This window comes from Gadus macrocephalus, chromosome 15 (genome assembly GCF_031168955.1).
Source record: "Gadus macrocephalus chromosome 15, ASM3116895v1".
In the NCBI taxonomy this organism is placed as follows: Eukaryota; Metazoa; Chordata; class Actinopteri; order Gadiformes; family Gadidae; genus Gadus; species Gadus macrocephalus.
Genome location: NC_082396.1, coordinates 24,367,267 through 24,391,075, shown reverse-complemented (window position 1 = coordinate 24,391,075; position 23,809 = coordinate 24,367,267). Strand labels below are relative to the sequence as shown.

Below are 23,809 nucleotides of genomic sequence, written 5' to 3'. Positions count from 1 at the left end.
TACCACATTCACCCAGTGTTGTATAATTGCAACAATTATATAATAAGCTCTAAAAGAAATTTGATGCATCTATTCCACAATAACTACATATGTACATGCTCTAGACATTATAACAACAACCAAAAAATATATAAAAGACATTTTACTTACATGCATCTGATGAATCCAGTCCAATGAAACCAATAGATGTTGTTCGAAGGAAACCTTGAGAGGTTGTGTGAGTTTATGGCCAGAAGGCGTGACTTATAAACAAATGTATGATCCAATAGCATTGTGAGACTGAACAATAGGACCCAATGACTATGTTAATGTGGTAAAAAAACAAGAAAAAAAAAGCCAGATTGTTTTTTAGGATGGTTAAAGGTAACGTTGTAATTTTACAACAAGGGGTGCTACAGGGAGACGTCAATCACATTGATTTCCGAAGTCGCTGCTTTGCTTACAGAGACGATCCAGTAAGGGGACAACACCACATCAGGTGACCGAAATGAGAGAATGAGCGCAAAACAGCTTTTTTGGCTATTTTCAAGCAGTGGAGGGAAACACAACATTAGGTTTTGAATAACTGGATGTAAAGGCGTCTTATTTTTTGAAAACGCGACCAATTTATGGTCTTAACTCTACATGGATAATAGGGTCACAAGTTGATCTTTGTATTTGACCTTTCGTGTTTTCAGGAAGAATGTATTGTTTTTGGCGTGGAATTTCTCTGTGGATCTACGGTACAACGGAATGAAATCCGACCTTATTAATATTTCCCACCACGATGGTATGAGTTCGAATCCAATATTGTATCCTATTTTAAGCATTCTTTTTTCATTTATTTCGGCTTAAAACGGTTCTACGTGACAAGTTTCTTCCAATTACACTCCAAATACGAATGAGATGGGAATGTTTTTGACATGTTATTGAAAAACAAATCAAAGAGGCATTCGCAAGGACATCTACGCGTCTGGTTCCAATTTCCAACAGCTGACGTAGCCACGACAACAAGCGACGCATTCGGCTGATGGTCACCAGTTAACACGGTCACGAGTTGAACGAAAACACCACACAATGTACCAGCGCAATGTCGCAACATGCTTTCTTTTTGCTGTCCCTGTTGCTATACCCCTTACTGCCAAAGTCGTAAAGGACAGGTTGCTCCTCCAGCAAGCGAATTAAATTCTCCTCCCTCTCATCGGACCAGAAGTCTGCCATCTTCGGATATTTGTATGCTGGAGTGGACAGTACGGCACCGGGACGGAGTAAGGCTGTGACGTACAAGTTGTTCTGGGCTTAAGACAGATTCCAAACAAAATATGCCCTTTACTCAGAAACCCCATTCCTACTAGGGAGAGACATTCAGAGTCGTCTGCATCGGTGGACATTTTACCCTTTGCCGTACCGGTGTGGGTGTCAGATTGACTCGGCTGCCAGATCGACTCGGGGTCCTTGATGCGCAATGATGACGCACTTCCTGTAAAAAAAAGTTTCATTCATTCCAATGTTATTCCGCAATTTAGGTAAGTATTAACGATCTCCTTGTGTTTTCTAATCTATGAATAATAATCGAATGTGCAAAGATTGATCAGATAATATTTGTTAAACGTTAAATTTGTTAATTCATCACTATAGGATTACATTTAGGGCATTTAGCAGACGCTTTTATCCAAAGCGACTTACAATAAGTACATTTGTCATCAGAAGTGCAACAGCTGTCGGTACAGAAAGGATGTTCATAGAACCAAGTGCAAGTACAACAATCGCTAGGCTAACCAATTCCTCGTGTTACAGCAATGATAGCAGCTACTGCAGTTGCTGCAAAGTTAAGTACTATAATACAATACGATACAACACAATACAATACAGTGTACAACGGTGGCCAGAAGGGGGAGGGCGGCTATGTAGAGTCGAGGTGGACTCTGATTAGTTTTGTAGGTGATAATTACCCTATCCCTAATACCACGGAATTAAAAAAAAATCTGGACTTAATTCTGAAAACTGTCTTTGTCTTTGTTTATTACATTTATTTTCACAGAAATGGAAGCGTTTTACACTGAAGTGAAGCATTACCTGAAGCTAAACCAATACCACAGCCTAACCACCACCGCCCTCAACCCAGAAGGCAGGAAGGGTTACATAAGGAAGGTCTCAAAGATCTACCTACTGGGGTAAGTCACAGTGTGTCAAACGCATTTGAGATAGTTTATCTGTAGTGTTCTGTATTTGCACTTTTCCTTTGCTTTTTTACCTTCGAAGTACTGCCCAAAATATTTGCTTGTATTTGACCTATATTTGTAGCAATTCACTTTTCAGGCCTGAATAACATTAAAAGCTATTTAATAATTGATTACATGCCGAGTATTGATTATAACCCTACACTTTCCATTGAACAATTACCCATTAGCATAAATTGCAAATTTTATAATGTAATCAAATGCTCACACACTTGCTGCTTTCAGACACACGTGTAAGTCAATTTCACTAGATTTCCTGAAGCTAATTGTTGTCATAATGTTACCTACATACACATTCATAATTGAAGTAGGGCAGATGAGGAGCTGTATTGTCGGCACCAAAACCATACAAGGTTGGTTGTGTGCACCAACGAGTGGGCTCGTGATGTCCGCCGCCCGAAGACATGTGAGGCTTTGTCATTTGTTGACCTGTGAAACATAGTATTTTTTTTCCAAATAATTTCAACAGCTTTGTATTGGGATTTTCCCATGTGGTGCACTAATTACTATGAATATTTCATCTCAATCAATACAGGGAAAAGACATCCACGTTGTTGACGCATATGTGGTTCCAACTTGGAAGTCTGAAACAGTGGACCCAATGGCTGGTCTTCCAGTACGTCATTATTTCCTGTAAGCTTCTGTGTAGTTTGAGACTGACCAACAGTAAATGCCCAAGAATGTGTTCAAATTGCTAGGGTGACCTGCTGCAGAAGGACCTAATCATCCTCCCTACCTGGAGCCGACAGCCAGGGAAAGCAGACCACTATGTGCTTTGCGTGAGTCTATTACAGATACTCTCAACCGGTAAGTAAAAATTAGCTGCTGTTTTGGGATATGTTTTCATTCCTAATTATGGACTGTTTGTGATCTGAGCTGTTCTGTGAATGGTTTACAGGTCATGACACCAGCAGATAGAGAGCTCATTTTGCTGGACTCTCTAGAACCAGAAGGGTTTGGTGACATTCGTTACCAGGACATTTTTAGGTTTTGTAACATATGGATCAGCCCTGTTCTGTGGCTTGCATGGATCTTGTACAGATTTCATAGTATTCTATTGGCCAGGGTTGTCAACTGATTTAGATTCAATTTTTAATACAATTCATTCGAAAAACAATATGTCTGCAACCGGATACTATGAAATATAATCAAGCCTCGTTCAAAGGCCATTTTCAAGGTTAGCCCTGTTCAGTGGCTATAAATGCTATTTTTGCTTGCAATGGTATTTCTGAAGTAAGGACACCTAATAATTTTGATTGGTCTTCACAGGGACCTAGCACAGCGCATTGCCCCAGGCCAGTGGAGAACTTAGCATGGCAGAGACTTCGAGGTACAGTGCCTTCATTTTTCATGTACTTTGTTACATAATTCACACATTCATACCAACAGGCCACATATGTCCTTGGCCACTAGAGAGGTCTCGTTCCCATCCCAAGGAGGGATCCGGCTCCTAGGGAGGCGTCCGGCCCATACAAGAAGCCATTCATTCACGTATCAATTCTACAGATACGAGCGGCCCAGGTGTTCGGCGAACTCAGAAGTTCAGGGCCACATAACAAATTGCAATGCCAACACATAGCCACTAGGGGTCAGCACCATTTTTTCCCCAAAGTGCTTCCTCTTTATTTATTCTATTTATTCTTTATTTCTTCCTTGTTACCTCCTTTAATTTGGGGCAAATGTGCAATATAATCCAATTTATGTGCAAGCATGATCTTTAAAAAATAATAATCAATAAATAACACAAGACTATCACACCACAAGGGGCACTGTTGTGTCAGCACAGCTGTGATTTGGCATGAGTCAGCAGATCCAGTGAAGATGATTACAGCAGGTCAACAGTCAGAACAAAACTTAAAGGAGTGAATCACACAATCACATAACAGATTAACTTGGTCTATTTGTCTACAAAAACATTTACCTCAAGACTCTAGCTATACTTCCCAGACAGATAGCTAGGCTAATAGGGTTAGGGTTACTTTCATAATTACTAGCTTACTTACTTATAGGTAAATTAAGTTTTGTGCAGATGTGTAATGGAAATATTATGTTTATAATTTATTTGCTGCACAGCATTCATTTTACAGTTTGCTAGCTAAAAGTCTTAACCAGTTTGTTAGATAGAAAATCCCTCAGTTTATGTCAGATTACCTTTTAGTGATCTACTCAGAAACCAATCAGACTAGATTGGCGTCTTAGAGTACCATATTAAGCGCTATATAAATGTCATTTATTATTATTATTACTAGTGTAGTGAAACATTTATTTGCCTTTCAGATGAGATATCATGGATCCAGAGGGAGCTGTAAGCCTAGCATCCAAAGAAAAACAAATAGGAAGAGATATTGATTGGGAAAAATGTTTCATTTGTCAAGACAAATATGGAAAAAACAGCCAAGATAAAGCCCTAAGAAATCCTTCTGAGAATGGGCTAAAGTGTATTAGATTGAGAGCAAATGAACGGTTGAAATACCAAGACGTAGAGTATGCTGATACTCTGTGGAGAATTGAAGAGTTTCTGGACACAGAAACTGAAAAGATAAAATGGCACAAAACATGCTATTTAGCTTTTACAAATGTTACTTTTATTTCCCGCCTGAAGAAACGCTTTGAAAGTGAAAAAAATTCACTAAATACTGCAAGCAATTGCCAGCCGATCACCACTAGAACTTCGATGCCTTCATTGTCTTGGTAAAAAAATATTTTCTGTCAGAAAGACAAGCCTGATGACAAACTTCGAAACATCCAAGTCATGACCACATCTTAAAAGATTCTTGATCTAGCTCAACAAGACACAGAATTGCGACTGAGGCTTGCAGGAGTCAATGACTTCATCAGTATCATCTTATCTGCTACATAGAGTTCCTCAGGAAGTATCAGAGCACTTCATCAAGGGCAGGTGATCCATATTCCATTTGCTTACACTATGTGGCAGATGAGCTTAGAGCAGGAATTGCCAGAGCTGAAATATACTTGTTGAAAACTGTTTGGGAAAGATACTGTACATTTCTGGGAGACTTTGATTTGGAACCAGGAATATACAAAGGTCAGCGTTTCAAGACAAAGCTCGAAAAGTTGCTTCAGGGAAAAGCAATGTTTGTTCAATCATTAAAACCAACTGATTCATCATGATATTTCCTGAAATTACAGATGGAACTGCTCTTCTTAACATGAAGAAATTAATGGATGACAAACAAGATGATGCTAAAGGGATGACAATGGCTAGCTGGGGAACAGACAAGGACACTGAGATACTGAGTTGGCTGTATCGGGTGTCGGTAAAGGTCAAGGCAGACATCAGGGAGTCCCCAAGACATGATGTTATTGGAGGGATAGATCAGCATCATGCAGAAAAAACTGTGCCTGACATCTGTACATCCTCTTACGGCTCCTTTGCGTTAATGATGATGACTCAGGAAATGAGAATGAACAATCCCGTCACACAAAGCTACTCAGTATTGCTCAAAACATTATTTTCCTGGCTTCTGGTGGACGAAGACCAACACCAAAACACATTGGAATTGGAGTTGCTGTACACCAAGCTACACGCTCAAAGTACTTAGTGCAGTTACTTCATGCTGCTGGGCACAGCATAAGCTATGAGTCAGTGTTGAGAGCAGATACTACCATGGCAAATGAGGCTATGAAGCGATACTTTGAGAATGGTGAAGTATACATTCCATTGAACATTGTCAATGCTAGCCTCCCTGGATACATAACGTATACAAATGACAACATAGACATAAATGAGGAGACCCTTGATGGTAAAGGAACCTTTCATGCTTCCCAGACTGCTGCTTTCAGACAAAGTAAACCTGAAGAAGAAATCCCAAAAATAATGCTGAAATCGGAGAGATCAAAGTCTCCCAGATTTACAAGTGCAGCATGCTATGAAGATCTTGTTCTGAAAGTTGGAGAGGTTCAGGATATCCTTGCTGAGTTTGACAAGGCTAATGAAGACAAACCAACATTTACCTTCTGGCGACAATACATGGACCTTGTGTCTATTCTCCTGGCATTCACACGGGCACTGAGATGTGGTGACTGGAAGCTTTACATGTCTGCCTTCAAGAGCATGATGCCGTGGTTTGCTGCATATGATCACACCCACTACACAAGATGGGGTGCTGTATTCATAGCAGACATGGAACATCTTGCACAGACAGCAGCACGGGTCTACCAGGGCTTCCTAGATTGTGATTTTGTAGCCAAAGAGGCCAAACACAGCTTCAACGAGATGCCATTTGACCTTTGCCTTGAGCACATCAACAAAACCGGAAAGGTTGCTGGAGGATTGGTAGGCATCACTCGAAATGAGACAGCTAGAAACCGTTGGTCCATCACCTACAATGAACGTGGATCTTTAGCACAGGACACTAGATCCCTGTTTGGACTGACACATGATGGAGAAGATGATGAAGACAACCACAAAGACTGCCTTCCATCAAGAATCAGAAGGGATAATGATGATGTCATTCAACTTGTCGACCAATTCCAGAGATATCATGTCTTCCAACTGGAGAATATGTATGAGGTTTTGACAACCGGTGATGTTGCTTCAAAAGATATACTGAATGACTTAACACATGCTGCAGAGTCTGGGAAACAAATGGTAACTGAGCTGGGGAAAAATATGAGCACAATGAACACAAACTTCCATATTAGCCTCACTATAAAAAGCTAGTTTTTATAGCTTTTTATAGCTGCTAGGCGTAAAGAGTTCACCGTTCAAAGCGGGATGTTTATTGCGGGGGAGGAGCCGCAAATTTAAATATTGCCCCCGTGTGGTAAAATGTTTAATTGCACACTGCATTAGTTTAATCGAATAAAAATTTACGTAATCGACGAAATTCTTAACGATCAATTAGTCGATCGTCGATTAATCATGCCCATCCCTATTTCCAAGCTGATATTCACTTTGAAAACTGGTTCTCTTTAGGCGGAGATTGTTTTTTTCATGTTCTAGTTCTACTTTCTAATAAATGTTCATTCTGATATGTCAGCAGACATCCCATGAGTGTTAGCTTTCATTTGATACCACATTTTATGCATATAGTCCTTGTGGTTGTGGAGATATTCAACATTTATTGTTGGCATGTCGTATTGAGAAGGAAACCAAAAAATTGGCCTGAAATTGCTGGTAAAAGACACAAAATTTTTTTTTTTGCTTGACAACCACCCGAATATCTTACCTATGGGTGTCTTCTAACAAAAAAAATAGGATGACAGCTTGTAACAAAACATGTCCGCAAAAGTCTTGACGGAAGCCCTTTTCAGAATTGGCCCCCTGACTATAAGTCCCAACACATAGCCCAGAGGGGAAGAACGCTCCAGGTAAAGCATCCTTTTGAATGCCCTACTAAGTGTATCTCCACGCGTGTTAAAGCGTTAAAGCGATCCTGACTTGACAGACTTTTTCCAAAAAGAACACAGCAACTTGCATGTGCATGTTTTTATTTTCCTTTAGCCCATGTCACGGTGGTATTGCCTGTCTAAAGCCTTGCCTATGTCTTACAGGGTTTCCCGTGCCAAACCACCGGCAATTACTGTGGTGTCCTCATCCTGATGGTAAATACCTTATGTAGTCCCTATTTAAGGTGTGTTGGTATTATTTGACACTGTCATAACTTCATATGTTTCCCTTTTACGGTACGCATTCTGCACCTGCACAGATGCTCCATTTCTTTTCACCGAGGTCAGTATTTTATTTATGGGAGAAAGGAGACATAAAACCAACACCACTATGTTGTTTCTTTTTAACGTTGATTTATGGAGACTTTACTCGAAACAGTAACTTGCATGCAAAATGTTTAATGTTGAGCAGAGAGGTTATGACGCACTGATTTTTGGCAGAAAATGACAATTAGTACTCAACCTAATGCATATATTCTTCCGTAACTTTTAGCTGGACATGGCAGACATCAGGAAATGGTGGTGCATTTCACTAATGGAACGTTTCCAGATTGATGGGTATGAAAAAACTTTATTTTTTATAAATGTTAACTATTATGTTACTATCTCACTCAAAAGCCATGGATGGAGGCTTGCGTACTGGACCAACGAAGCCCGAGCATTGCTTGCAGGGTTGCTGGAGCCAGTGGATAGGGTCCCAAAGGCAAGAAAGACCGAACGGCAAAGGACACCCAGTGGACACTGGGCATCAGTGCCACTCTCCCCTACGTATTAATTCCTTTTTGTACAAGCAAAATAAATCTCTTCAATAAAATGACTGTTCAAGTTCTTAATTTTCAGTTGATAGAAACTAGAAAATACAGTCTTAATATCTAACTTTAACAATGCCAATTGTAACTGTCATCATTAAAAGGTTTCTGTAATTAAATTATTATTTTCATATTATAAGACATAAGGAAATTCATTTTTGTTTATATTAGTAATTCAATAATTGTGTTCGTTATTCGGGTTTAAAATTGTATTTAAATAGTTTGTTGAATGACGTCACTTTATAAGGCTGATGTTTTAGAAGATTCTCTGTCAGTTAGAGATGCGGCATGAGAGAAGGTGAACAGCTTGTGATACGCATCGCCGAAAAGAATCTAGTTTCAAAGTCCCTGTAAATAGCATGCAGCCAACGAGTTTTCACGGTGGAGTTGGAGTAAAAGGCTACAATAAAACCCGTCAAAGGAAACCATTGGTGTCTACCGAATGCTATTAGAGGGAATTACACCAATCCTTACTTTAACATATGTGAAAATAAAAATATATGCATTCATCAGTGCTTTATAAACAACACTTCCGGGTTTTGTCCGTTGGCTTGTGTCTATTCGTCACGTCACGTGTCGATACGTCACGTCAAGTGTCGCTACGTCATCTGTAAGTGCAGGACCCCGAGTTGATCTGGCAGCCGAGTCAATCTGACACCCACACCGGTGTGGGTACCGCATTGACTCGGCTGCCAGATCGACTCGGGGTCCTGCGCTTACAGATGACGTATCGACACAAGCCAACGGACAAAATCCGGAAGGGTTGTTTATAAACGTGGCTCAATCATGGACTTAAAAAGAAGGCTCAATCAGTTTTGGTTTTGATTTCATTGAACGCAGCCCGTTCTTTCGCACAAACAAAGCCATCGGAAACACGTCTATAAGCACTGATGAATGCATTATATAACCCAGTTCCTGTTAGGGACTCTTATTCTGAAGGAGGAGAACGGAAGTGTCTGCGTGTGGATCGCTGTTTTGACTCTGTGTTGGGAGCGCTGGAAATAAAGTGGATCGCCCCATTCAGTGAATGGAGTTAACGGTTCTTCTTTATAACCCAAGTATCGGCAACAATAATTTGTACATTGGATTATTATTCATAGATTAGAAAACAAAAGGAGATCGTTAATACTTTGGGATAATATGGGAATGAAACGCGCATGCGCATTTAAAAGACAGCGTTTGCAGGAAGTGCGTCATTATTGCGCATCTAGGACCCCGAGTCGATCTGGCAGCCGAGTCAATCCGATACCCACACCGGCACTTTTTCTTGCGTACCGGCAATTGTCACAGGCTGCCGGTACTCTACTCTGTTTAAGTGCGTTTGCAGAGTTGGGTAAATAGCCGGTGGCTCTAGTACCACTTGTTGAAAGGGCTATAGCGCCAGCTAGCGTAGCGGTCGGAGTCAGCCATGCTCCGGCAATATACTAAGGTGTGACGTCACATTTCCACAGCAACTGATTCAACACAAACCAAATTAACAAGGGGAAATCCTATCCTATGCCACACAAACCTTTTAAAATGTATAATCGTGCGGCCTAGGATGCTTGCCTCGGCACGTTAGCCTATCATAGCAAGGTGATGATAGAGCTATGATGTTTGTCCCTTTATCTACACGGTAAATTAAGAAACGGGAATGTAAAGTACCTCTCCTGGAACCGTCACCTTATCGTGGTGGAGAGGTTTGCGTGTCCCTGTGAACCTGAGAGCTGTGTTGTCTGGAGCCTTGTGCTCCTGGTAGGGTCTCTCATGGCAGAGTGGTCTCAGGTGAGGGGCCAGACTAAGAATGGTTCACAAAACTCCAATGAAGAACGAAAAAAGAGGAGATGTGACCCGGCCCGGAGGAAGCCCGGGGCCCCCGTCTGGAGCCAGGCCCAGACGGAGGGCTCGATGGCGAGCGCCTGGTGGCCGGGTTTGCCACGGAGCCCGGTCGGGCACAGCCCGAACAAACTACGTGGCACCCCCCCTCTCTTCATTCCATGGGCCCACCACCTGTGGGAAGACCCGTTGGGGTCGGGTGCGCAGCCACATGGGTGGCAGCGAAGGTCAGGGGTCTCGACGGACCAGACCCGGGCGGCAGAAGCTGGCTCTGGGGACGTGGAACGTCACCTCGCTGTGGGGAAAGGAACCGGAGCTTGTGAGGGAGGTGGAGCGCTATCAGTTAGATCTGGTGGGGCTTACCTCCACGCACAGTCTCAGCTCTGGTACCGTACTCCTGGATAAGGGTTGGACTCTATTCTTCTCCGGAGTTGCCAAGGGCTTGAGGCGCCGGGCGGGTGTGGGGATACTCATAAATCCCCGGCTGAGCGCCGCGGTGTTGGAGTTTACCCCGGTAGACGAGAGGGTCGCCTCCCTGCGCCTAAGGGTTGTAGGGGGGAAAACTCTGACTGTTGTTTGTGCGTATGCACCAAACAGCAGCTCAGAGTACTCGGCCTTCTTGGAGACCCTGAATGGAGTCCTGTATGGGGCTCCAGTAGGGGACTCCGTAGTTCTGCTGGGAGACTTCAACGCCCACGTGGGCAACGATGGAGACACCTGGAGAGGCGTGGTGGGGAGGAACGGCCTCCCTGATCTAAACCCGAGCGGTCGTTTGTTATTGGACTTCTGTGCTAGTCATGGATTATCCATAACAAACACCATGTTCGAACATAAGGGTGCTCATAAGTGTACCTGGTACCAGAGTACCCTAGGCCGAAGATCGATGATCGATTTCGTGATCGTGTCATCTGATCTGAGGCCGCATGTTTTGGACACTCGGGTAAAGAGAGGGGCGGAACTGTCAACCGACCACCATCTGGTTGTGAGTTGGATCAGGGAATGGGGGAAATTTCCGGATAGACCTGGTAAGCCCAAACGAGTAGTGCGGGTGAACTGGGAACGTCTGGAGGAGGCCCCCGTCCTAGGTATCTTCAACTCACACCTCCGGCGGAGCTTTTCTGGCATTCCTGTGGAGGTTGGGGGCATTGAGCCGGAGTGGGCGGTGTTCAAAGCCTCCATTGCTGAAGCTGCGGTGGCTAGCTGTGGCCTCAGGGTCTTAAGCTCCTCAAGGGGCGGTAACCCTCGGACACCGTGGTGGACTACGGTGGTCAGGGAAGCCGTCCGACTGAAGAAGGAGGCCTTCCGGGATATGATATCCTGGAGGACTCCTGACTCGGTTGCAGGGTACCGACAGGCTCGAAGGGCTGCAGCGGCTGCCGTGTCGGAGGCTAAGCAGCGGGTGTGGGAGAAGTTCGGAGAGGCCATGGAGAAGGACTTTCGGTCGGCACCAAAGTGTTTCTGGAAGACTATCCGGCACCTCAGGAGGGGGAAACGGGGAACCATCCAAGCTGTGTACAGTAAGGATGGGACTCTGTTGACCTCAACTGAGGAGGTCGTCGGACGTTGGAAGGAACACTTTGAGGAACTCCTGAATCCGAATAACACGCCCTCTATGTTGGAGGCAGAGCTCGAGGTTGATGGTGTTTCGTCGTCAATTTCCCTGGTGGAGGTCACTGAGGTAGTCAAACATCTCCGCAGTGGCAAAGCCCCAGGGATTGATGAGATCCAGCCAGAAATGCTAAAGGCTCTGGGTGTTGAGGGGCTGTCATGGTTGACACGCCTATTCAACATCGCGTGGGAGTCGGGTACAGTGCCAAAGGAGTGGCAAACCGGGGTGGTGGTTCCTCTGTTCAAAAAGGGGGACCAGAGAGTGTGTGCCAATTACCGGGGTATCACACTTCTCAGCCTCCCTGGTAAAGTCTCCTCCAAGGTGCTGGAAAGGAGGGTTCGGCCGATCGTCGAACCTCAGATTGAAGAGGAACAATGCGGTTTTCGCCCCGGACGTGGAACTACGGACCAGCTCTTCACTCTCGCAAGGATCCTGGAGGGGGCCTGGGAGTATGCCCATCCGGTCTACATGTGTTTTGTGGATCTGGAGAAGGCGTATGACCGGGTCCCCCGGGAGAAACTGTGGGAGGTGCTGCGGGAGTATGGGGTAAGGGGGTCTATCCTCAGGGCCATCCAATCTTTGTACTCCCAAAGCGAGAGCTGTGTTCGTGTTCTCGGCAGCCAGTCAGTTTCGTTCTCAGTGGGTGCTGGTCTCCGCCAGGGCTGCGCCTTGTCACCAATCCTGTTTGTGATATACATGGACAGGATATCGAGGCGTAGTCGTGGTGGGGAGGGGTTGCAGTTCGGTGGTCTGAGGATCTCGTCACTGCTTTTTGCAGATGATGTGGTCCTCATTGGATCATCGGCCTGTGACCTTCAGCACTATTAGCCCAAGTGAAGGAGTTCAAGTACCTCGGGGTCTTGTTCGCGAGTGAGGGTACTATGGAGCGTGAGATTGGCCGGAGAATCGGAGCAGCGGGGGCGGTATTGCGTTCGCTTTACCGCACCGTTGTAACGAAAAGAGAGCTGAGCCGCAAGGCAAAGCTCTCGATCTACCGGTCGATCTTCGTTCCTATCCTCACCTATGGTCATGAGGGCTGGGTGATGACCGAAAGGACGAGATCGCGGGTACAAGCGGCCGAGATGAGTTTTCTCAGAAGGGTGGCTGGCGTCTCCCTTAGGGATAGGGTGAGAAGCTCAGCCATCCGTGAGGAACTCGGATTAGAGCCGCTGCTCCTTTACTTAGAAAGGAGTCAGCTGAGGTGGTTCGGGCATCTGGTAAGGATGCCCACTGGGCGCCTTCCTTGGGAGGTGTTTCAGGCACGTCCAGTGGGGAGGAGACCTCGGGGAAGACCCAGGACTAGGTGGAGAGATTATATCTCAACACTGGCCTGGGAACGCCTCGGGATCCCCCCGTCAGAGCTGGTCAATGTGGCCCGGGAAAGGGAAGTCTGGGGCCCCCTGCTTGAGCTGCTCCCCCCGCGACCCGACCCCGGATAAGCGGATGAGGATGAGGATGAGGAATGTAAAGTAATAAGTAGTGAAGTTATTTTTCAAATGCAGTAACTAGTAAAGGAATCTCATTAATCTCATCTAATTTTTACAACTTTTTTGATAAGGTTAATTGTCTTATAATATTTAGTCTGTGCACAATCTTTTTTCTTTTTTTTAATCAAGATTGACATTCAATATTTCTGTTAAAGCTACATTTTTTGTTTACTTATGTCTTTGGCTGTGAGTATTTGTCAACTCTCCTGACGTGTTACACTAAAGTACAATTGTTGACAAGTTATGGTTTATTCATTTACCATTTATAGATTACCTCACTGAATTCATTACCAAATTCACAGCTAACCTATTATCTACCTCTGATCCCTTTCAGCCTCTCCCTGCAAAGGCAAGGTAAGATGCGGATGAAACAGCAGCTCCAGAACCTGAAGTTTAACCGCAGAGCCTATGGTGCCATATGTGAACTAAAGCGAGTGTACTCCAATAATTGAAATGGTTGTCCCTCTGATTAAATAATTTTTGAAGCTCAGCACCTCTTACTTTTCTGCTCAGAATTTTAAAATGAATTTTTAACTGATTTGCACACGTCGTTTATATGTGAATAAGGGAGTAGGCCTACTGGCACTTATTTTTTTCCACTTCAAGCACTGGACATACATCCTGGACAGCGGCCCACTCAACTGACAGAAACGAGAGTCAAAGAATACTACAGTTTGAAAAACACACGTTGCCATCTGTCCCATAGACGGAAACAAAGAGCACAACTACAGAGAATAACCGAGGAGATACTATTTTCTATCGGACAGATCGCCCCCCCCCTCCATGGAGACATTACCTTCCTCCTGCTAATGGAAAAGGAATTCTTCTGAGATGACCCAACCAGCTGGGTGGCTCACTCCCTTTCTAAAAGCCACAGAACGCTCTCTGTCTTAAACAAAACCTGAAATTAAAGCACAATTCATGGAGTTCATGCAACAAATCCACATTGACAATGACCACCCAGAAGTTGCCCAACAACTAAAAGAAGGCAAAGCATGTCTGAGTTTGACACCTATAGAAGCCAGGCAGCACATGTGTGGTCCTTGCCTCCAGTTCAAAGGTTGACGCAGTCTTCCTGAATGACGTGCTTTGCTGACAATGTTCCGCTATTTCCTGGTACTTATGGAGAGTCGGTTGGTGGATAAGCGGTTGAAAGTCCACGTCATTGGTAAAGATAAAATCCCCCGCAGTTGCTGTCTTTGGCCTATGAAGGGCAGCGACAAGATGTACAAGTTATATGGCAGTGGTGCCATAAAGGTATTCACTCGTTTTGCATTTATCTAAATATATATATGTATTTATTTCTGATAGAATAGTCTTATTTTCCATGGGCCCCCCTGCCTGGTTCCTGGTTTTACCTATAGCAGAAACACCTGGAATCACCCAGGAATTTAGCTCCTCCTCCTGGGATGCCCCCCACTAGCACCAAACAGGAAGACTGGGAAATGTAGTTCCTAAGGAGGTACTCCTGATAACGGTTCCAGTCTTACCATTTGGGGCTAGTGAGGGTCGTTGGATCATCTAAAAGAACTACACATTCCTTGCATATATGTATCCTGCTCCTCTTCCAAAGCTTCCTAGGTGAAGGTTACCTGAGCAGATAACCACTGGGGGGGGGGGGGGGGGGGGAGGGGTGGTCCATAGAGCCAAGCTTGGCCCTGGAGATCACTGGACTCATCGTAGGGTACATGGATCTGAAGATGGACACATAATTCTACAGACGGTGAAGTGATGTGAGGCTATCCACACAATCATGACATAGAACAGTCACCAGCATCATGATATAAGGTGCAGAAAATCTGCTATGTGGGTGGCTTGTTAAGCAGAACAGCAAGCTAGCCACTGGTAAACAATAGAGCTGGTGGTGACTGGCCAGTGACAGCCTGGATGTTCCCAACACACGCACACTCACAAACCCATCCACACCCACACACCCACACACTTGTTGATATTGCGGTCACCATAGCAATGAAAGATAAATCCTGGAAGAGGGAGTTGGTTAATACTTTATATTGCACTTTATTCAGAACTGGGTTGATTTCACGTCACAGAACACATAATGCTTTCAAGGAACTCTCTCTGTTAACATTCTCATCTCATCAGATCAAACACGCAGTATCTGCTCATACAGAAGAGGTCAACATGACATTTTGTATGTTTGTCTGTTGGGAGTGTTAAACGACAATTGGTGATAAAATACTGATTATTTTCCCTGATAGCTGAATGGGACTAGCCGGAAGGGTAAGAAAGAAAGGAATGAAGGAATGAACAAGGTTTTTTTTCATTTTCTACAAAACAAATTGAAATAAATGGTCATCTACATTAATCCCACCTGGATAACATTTTTCCAAAGAGCATACCATATTAATGCAAAAACGTCAAAACAAGACAAGCACATGTTTATATTAACGACTTCAAAGTATCACAATGGTGAGTAAGTCTACTCTGGAGGGCATAGAGCACAGCAATGCAGAAATTCTTAATTTTTCATAGTAATTAGTTATATTAAACACATTGGATTCCACATGCTGTTAAAACTCTTCTACACAAGTAAAATCATGAGGACTATTTGTCATGATGCATAGACCTGATTGAAAATAGCCTACTCGTGAAAAGTATGATAAAACCAAAGATAACAATTTAGAGAGAGACTAAACATTTCACTTTAGTTTCAGAGCGATTCATCTTCAATGAATATATTAACGATGCAAATCTAACAGGTCTCTGCGTCAAATCCCACGTGAGACCCAGCGATGTATAAGACAGGGATTCATAGGCACTACATTAAATTGGATTGTACAGAAATAGTTAATCACTACATTGGTTTTGCTCCTATTCAGATTCCAAAATAAGGTTAGCATTGGCTATACACAATTTATAGAGGTTAAAGCTGAATTCAAATGAAAAGTGCCAAAAAAGATTCATGTGAAAGTTGAAATGTAAAGTAATGTGAAGTTATACTCCTCCACTGCGTATCTCAACACAGATTTCCTATTTGTTTTAAACATGGAGTTTTACCGTAGTAATTCTCCCCATCTACCAGCAGCATCTACGTACTACCAGCAGCATTTCACACATCTCCTTGAGGTTGGATCTGGAAGCTTGACATTAAACGAGCAAAGCTGATTACAGATGATGCTAGGACACCATCTCTCGACCTAAACAGCTTCAACCTACCGGATGACAAGAGTTCTTCAGCACTCTTGAAGGCCTCGGATCAGCTTGTGCATCCCGCCCTCGCCCACTGAGCTGTGACCATGTCCTGATAAGAATGGATCTCAATGTTTTGGTTGATATCTAAATGCATCACTATCTTCTAGGATCCATGATGTGGTCCGTGTGAGGAAGTAGCGGGGAGTTGACCCTCAGGGGGGTGTTGGAATGGACCCTCAGATGGAACCTCAGTGGTCCATTGTGGTGGGGTAGGGGGTGGTCCAGTGTTGGGGTAGGGGGGTGGTCCAATGTGGTGGGGTAGGGGGTTGGTCCAGTGTGGTGGGGTAGGGGGGCGATGGGACCCTCAGTGGTCCAGAATACGGAGGTTGCCGGATACTATTTTATTTTCCAGCTGGGAACCAGCGGGAATGTCGATCCGATCTCCATGGTTGGCGATAATGATCACCGTCCCCTGTAGAGAGGGACTTGGTTTAGTGGATATAGTTTCATTCAACCAATCAAATACACGCGTGTGAAGAGCTATTGGCGGAAATCTCTTATCTCGATAGTGATATTTTGTCCCCATAAATCAGTACCATTGGTCACCTTTATGTCTGTCTGAGGACTGAGTGACTTAAAAGTGACTGAAAGGGTCTGCAAAGCTCCACCCTTCCTCAGTCTTGAATGAAGCGCCCCATAGCAGACCCGCCACGAGCCATACATATGGACTTTGGAGAGCTGCTTTATTTGAGTGTTGAAGAATTAACAGCAGTGGGTGTAGGTGGTTGTTTGGAGACAATCTCTGCTCTTTGTTGTAATGCAAGAGCTGCAATGCAAGGCTAAATAAATAACTGGTGCTTTGAATAAGTATAGCGTTTTCTCTACTCAAAAAACACTTGATTATGTGTGCTTTAGGGGCCCCAAGAAGCTTCTCTAGATATACCTTGTTGACTGACTTCCTGTCCTGTATTGTGCAGGGGCTGAGGTTGCTCTATGGGACTTACCTTGAGCGAGACGTGCTTTCCAAAGGTCACGTCTCCAGAAACCGTCAGGTGGTCCAGCTCCAGCATGTCAGGGATGCTCTCGAAACGGGTCAGATACTCTTGAACCTAACCACACACACACACACACACACACACACACACACACACACACACACACACACACACACACACACACACACACACACACACACACACACACACACACACACAGTGTACTGTGGTAATCAAAAAGTACTTGCATGCCTGTTTTGCCATCTAGTTCCAGTTATTGACGTTACTGTGGTTACTATGAACCATGGGGGGATAATGGTAGGACAGTGGCGCGGGGAACACAGTGATCTACACTGTGGCAGGGAGGGTGAACCTCAAGGGCTTACGTTGTTGAAGGAGCTGCCAAGCTTGACGTGGGGGGTGGTGGGGAACTCCCTCCTGCTGCTCATGGTCAGAGAGCCGGCGTCCAGGCTGTACAGGTTGGACATGACCAGCAGCAGGTCGGACGTGGTCTTGACGGGCAGGAAGCGGCTCCGAGGCACGTTGATGCCCATGGCGTTGTCAAAGCACTTGATGGCCGCCCCTACGGCGGTCTCCAGCTGGATCACGTTCTGCCCGCCCTCCAGCGTCTGCAGTGAGGAGAGCACACCGGGCAACAGGGTCATTTACAGTTACAGGTGCTATATGTTGCATTCAGGAATACATCCAAAAGCCATAAGATCTTCACAACATGAACCCTTTGTATTCATCTCTCTGTTCCTTTATCTGCACACACTGATGGTATTCTATTAAAAACACACAAATCACCGCCATTAAGGAAAGTGACTCACAACCAGCGGCCATTTTAGGATTCAACCTTTAAAGGTCCCATGGCAAGCTACTTTATGGCTTTATATAGGTGTTAGTGGGCCCCTAATACAGTACTTGAAGACGTTCAAGATATTCATCCTTGGTGCAGAATTACAGCCACTACGAGCCAGTCCCACAAGGAGTTTTCCACAAACATACCTTTTTTTAGAGGCGGGTCAAGGTGGAGGGTGGGGGTGTGGCTCTGAGGAGCTTGCGGCCAGGGTACCATGCGCTAGTACTTACAGTGGATGTAGCACAATGGCGAGGCGCACACAGCTTTTGGCCGTGTTCTGTAAATATTCTAGAACACTCCAGGTGCTCCGTCGGGATTCCTGGAGCTCTATATCTAAATAATATCATATCATACAGTGGTAGGCGCAAGTTCAGGCACCCATGGTAAAGTTGACTAAAAAGAAGAATAACAAAAATCTTTTGGAAATTGATCTTAATGCCTTAATTAAACAAATTAAGGACACCAATTAGCTTTGTGAATGAATAATGTATTGTAAATAATTAAATGGTCTCCATTAAAATACAGGGTGCATAAGTATTGACACCCCTATGTTAAATCCAAAAGAGGCAGGCAGATTTTTGTTTTTAAATGCCAGTTATTTCATGGATCCAGGATACTATGCCTCCTGATTAAGTTCCCTTAGCCTTAGCCTTCCCTTCACCATACCTAGAGATTGGCATGGTTTTATTTCAGTTAGCCTATTCGATGGTTTGATTTGCATTGATAAATCATTAGGCTAAATAACAGCTATTAAGCTAACTGAAAAGAACCATGCCAATCTCTAGGTATGGTGAAGTGTATGTTGTGATGTGGGGCTATTTTAATTCCAAAGGCCTCGGTGACTTCACCAGGATGCATAGTATCTAGGGGTGTCTATACTTATGCACCCTGGAGAAAATGTATTTATTTACAATACATTATTCATACACAAAGCTAATTGGTGTCCTTAATTTGTTTAATTAAGGCATTAAGATCTATTTCCAAAAGATGATTTTTTTATTCCTCTTTTTAGTCAACTTTAGAATGGGTGCCTAAACGTATGCCTACCACTTAACATAGATATCTACATCATATAATATATATTTTCACGGCCGAAAGCTATGTGCGCCTCCAGACGATATTATGAATCTCAAACGACTGCGGTGGGTTCTCAGACGTCTCTGGTTCTTCCACCTCCACATCAATCTGAAGTAGACTGAACCGTGACATGGAGGAGAAAGGGATTGTTGCCTGCGATATTTGAACGTGATCGTCTCGTGCTGGAGCCCCGCTGCCCGCTACTGAGGCACCATCGCCTCGGCAGCATGCAGCGCCGTGGCGGTGGTTCATCGCGGCGGTGGTGCCTCGCGGCGGGCAGCGGGGCTCCGGTGGGAGACAATCGTGGGCAACAATCCCTTTCTCTTCCATGTCGCGTTTCATGTACTTCAGGGAGACAAAGCCAAAGTTTCTTTCCCCCCCCCCCCAATTCCTTTCAATCATGGCTGAGATAACCCTCCACTTCCACATCAATTTGACGTAGACTGAACCACGACATCGAGGAAAAAGGGATTGTTATCCAAATAATAAAGAAGTGTACAACACTTGCGTTACAGTGTGTATGCACGCACACACACACACACACACACACACACACACACACACACACACACACACACACACACACACACACACACACACACACACACACACACACACACACACACACACACACACACACACTTCAAAATTGGCACGTCTGAGCTGGAAACCTAGTGCTCTTTTTCTAGGTAGTGGGGGACCATAGTCAGGCTAGGGGAACTCATATTAATGTTAGAAAACCTCATAAAGTCAAGGTGCCTTGGGACCTTTAAGGGGGCATAGCCCCAAATAAGATTTACTTTTTGATGTAACCACAGCGGTTTATTCTGTACGCCACCTGCTAGTGGAAAGAGGGACCTTCATGACACGTGTGTGCGTGTGTACCTTTGGGTTGACAATGATCTCCATGTCCATGGCGTTCTGCTCCTGCAGCCTCTTAATGGCGCCCAGGCTGATCCACAGGTTGTTGGTGTTGAAGATTTTAAACTTGGACACAGACTTGAACTCGTCCACATGGGCTTTGGGGACCTGGGCGATCTCCAGCAGACGGAGTTTACCTTCATACTCGATCAGTGTCCCACCCTGCATACCAGTGCAGATATCAGCATCTTTCGTTATGTGCAACGAGGAGCATTGATTCATTAGGATTCAACAGGATTAGTCTGAGCCTAGGAAACCTTTTGCTGATGGAGCCCTTTCAAAGCTTGAATAGATCATTGGAGGGCCTTTCATTATTTATCATATTTGATAAACTGAAAGCGTGAGAGTACAGAAGTCTAGAAATAGTATTTTAAAATTAAAAAAACAAATATGGATATTTTCTCTCGTACCACGTGGTGTCACTTCAGTACCTTTAAATTGTCTAATTAAAGCCTGCCGTTGCCCAGTCATGCATTGTTTATGGGAGACAAAAAAAAAGCTTATGAGGCAATCTAGATGCATCGTACACCACCCGGCGAGTTGCAAAGTGGGAAATCTCCCAGCTGTCTTACAACATTTTACAGAGACCCTGCCCCTTTCGGTCGTAATATCACCTGTCCCACTCAGGCTCCTGAGAGTTCTCCGAGGAGAGCGAGGATAACCTTACAACTCAACAAACAAAGATGGCTGCGCCCTTAATTGATGTAGTCAAGATGTATTTTCTTTGATTTGTACCAAGTTGGTAATTTTAATTTCTATTTCAAATGCTCTTACACACTTGATTTCATTGCTCCTTTAATCTGTTCAGCTTTTTATATTTTGCTGTGTGTGCAATACAATGCAACGTTTTGTTGTTTCTTTTCGAGCTGGTTTGCTAGAGAGGCTAATGTAGCTAACAACAACAATGACTAGCCAATGTTCTTCCCTGACTCGTCGTGTAGCGATGCCAACAATGCGCGTAAGAGCAGCTTGGGCGGGTGGTGTACGATGCATCTGAAATGCGGCATTAGTTTGCCGAAGTCTAGAGGCTGGCCGGGTAGGCGGCCTTCCCCCTGCGTTCAAGTCTTGACTGCCTGCCAGGTACAACAATGGCCTCCTGCCAGGTACATCAATGGCCGCCTGCGAGGTACAACAATGATCACCTGCCAGGTACAACAATGCCCGCCTGCCAGGTACAACAATGCCTGCCAAGTATGTTTCAACATCAAAATTTCAGCACAGCTCTGCTGGCGAGTATTGGAAGAGTTTGAAAGTCTCATTTCAAGTTAGAGCTATTGGATATTCAACTGATAGCTCAAAATGACAAGGTACAAGGGGAACTAAAGTGTTGATCCCGGTGTGAATCCTACGTGTCTAGCAGGGTAAAACTGCCAAGCAGACCGGTAGCACCTCTCTCTACATAGCTATAGTTTGATTAATAGCTCTTCTAGGGTTGGGTGACATTTTCAAACCTGTTTGATGATTAGTCGCCGAACCATCCCATTATAATTGCAGATTCCATTGCCCAACAACCACGCCCGGATCTACCATAAGGGCAATCGGGCCACGTGCCCAAGGGCACTATAGCTGGAAAGGGCCCTCCGTCATGGTAGAACAAAACAGTGCTCCTCAGAAAAGAGACACAAAGCTTTACCCATTATATTGATCTCTTTGTGTGGATCCTGCTTGTTATGATTTGTTTCCTATACAGTCATGAGCACGACACCCACTCTAGAGCTGGCTGCTCGTGCATACTTTCCTCAACTGCCATTTTAATATCTCTCCAATAAGGATTTATGAAATTTGACGTATCGAGTAAAATAGCATTTTAGTTGGGGTCTGACTGCTTTATAATTCGCCTATTGTGTAGAAATAATGAAAAAACGTCTCTATAGTCTTTAGTTCTCCGCGTCACACCACTTTAATTCAGATTGTGAATATCAGTTGAATATCAGAAAAGAAAAAACAATATCCAAACTGCATTCAGTCTACCAATGTACCGTAGTAACAATCAACCTACCAGCGTACCTTAGTAACAATCAGCCTACCAGTGTACCGTAGCAACAGTCAGCCTACCAGCGTACCTTAGTAACCGGCAGTCTACCATAGTAACAGTCAGTCTACCATAGTAACAGTCAGTCTACCAGCGTGCCGTAGTAACAGTCAGCCTACCAGCGTACTGTAGCAACGGCCAGTCTACCAGCGTACCGTAGCAACAGTAAGTCTACCAGCGACCGTTGTAAAAACAAGTCTACCAGCGTACCGTAGCAACAGTCTACCAGCGTACCGTAGCAACAGTCTACCAGCGTACCGTAGCAACAGTCTACCAGGCAGCGTACCGTAGCAACAGTCTACCAGCGGACCGTAGCAACAGTCTACCAGCGTACCAGTCCATCAGTGTACTAGGGATGGGCAACGATCGTCGAATAGTCGGAGTCACTTAGAATATCGAATAATGAATGTGACAATCGTTATTTATGACACGGCTCTTCTCAATGCTGTTGAATGCTCCGTTCACTTGCATGGGCCTTCACAACTACACAAGTTTCTTTTTTTCTATCGTATCACTCCGGAAATAGTCCGGCAACTTATCAACCCCAGCGTCCTCGGCTGCTAAGCGACATCAACGTCTTTGGCAGATTATTTCTCTGCTGATCAACACTAAAGTTATTTTTTTGGCCATGGTTTCCATATGCTAAAGACGTGTCTAGTTCACCGTCATGCAGGTTGTGTTCAGTAAAATAAATAGCGATCTGTTTTCGGTGCATGTAGGCCTATCTGCCTAAGTTCACGTTGAAATAATTTTGAAGTTGAATGTTGATGGCGCAGTTGTTGAAATAAACAGATTGATTTCATACAAATCATAAAAGCCTCCCCCTGTGTCATTGTGTGTGCGTGTATATGAGGTTTGTGTGCGCGTGAGTGCGTGCGTATGTGGGGTTCTTCATTGACAGATTTTCGAATATTGAATAGTGTTTTTGCCAGAAATGCACATCCCTACAGTGTACCGTAGCAACAGTCAGTCTACCAGTGTACCGTAGTAACCATCAGTCTACCAGCGTACCGTAGTAACAGTCAGTCTATCAGTGTACTGTAGCAACAGTCAGCCTACCAGTGTACCGTAGCAACAGTCTACCATAGCAACAGTCTAACAGCGTACCATAGCAATAGTCAGTCTACCAGCGATCGTTGTAAAAACAAGTCTACCAGCGTACCGTAGCAACAGTCTACCAGCGTAACGTAGCAACAGTCTACCAGCGTACCGTAGCAAGTCTACCAGCCTACCGTAGCAACAGTCTACCAGCGTACCGTAGCAACAGTCTACCAGCGTACCGTAGCAACAGTCTTACCAGCGTACCGTAGCAACAGTCTACCAGCGTACCTTAGCAACAGTCTACCAGCGTACCGTAGCAACAGTCTACCAGCGTACCGTAGCAACAGTCAGTCCAGCAGTTTACCGTTGTAACAGTC

The 23,809-nt window shown here is 44.5% G+C and overlaps 1 protein-coding gene and 1 long non-coding RNA gene across 6 annotated transcripts in view; one reads left to right on the top strand and one right to left on the bottom strand.

Annotated features, from left to right (window-relative positions):
- Nucleotides 1-1,534: 1,534 nt before the first annotated feature.
- LOC132473513 (uncharacterized) lies at nt 1,535-8,419 on the top strand. 3 transcript variants are annotated; one of them, XR_009529429.1, is made up of 4 exons: nt 1,535-2,835; nt 2,918-2,998; nt 3,489-3,549; nt 7,737-8,419. It is a non-coding gene; the product is annotated as an uncharacterized LOC132473513 (long non-coding RNA). The 3 variants fall into 3 exon arrangements; XR_009529430.1 differs by having other exon boundaries at nt 1,535-2,998; nt 7,737-7,914; nt 8,125-8,419; XR_009529428.1 differs by having other exon boundaries at nt 1,535-2,998.
- A 6,931-nt stretch (nt 8,420-15,350) lies between these two features.
- ugp2b (UDP-glucose pyrophosphorylase 2b) overlaps nt 15,351-23,809 on the bottom strand; it is a 35,241-nt gene continuing 26,782 nt past the window's right edge. For all 3 annotated transcript variants that reach the window (XM_060072566.1, XM_060072565.1, XM_060072567.1), the window contains exons 7-10: nt 20,324-20,521; nt 17,886-18,128; nt 17,509-17,613; nt 15,351-16,976 (exon numbers count right to left, since the gene is read on the bottom strand). In XM_060072566.1, coding sequence (XP_059928549.1) covers nt 16,869-16,976; nt 17,509-17,613; nt 17,886-18,128; nt 20,324-20,521 — 654 coding nt within the window. In that variant the 3' untranslated portion in view covers nt 15,351-16,868. The remainder of the gene's footprint in view (nt 16,977-17,508; nt 17,614-17,885; nt 18,129-20,323; nt 20,522-23,809) is intronic.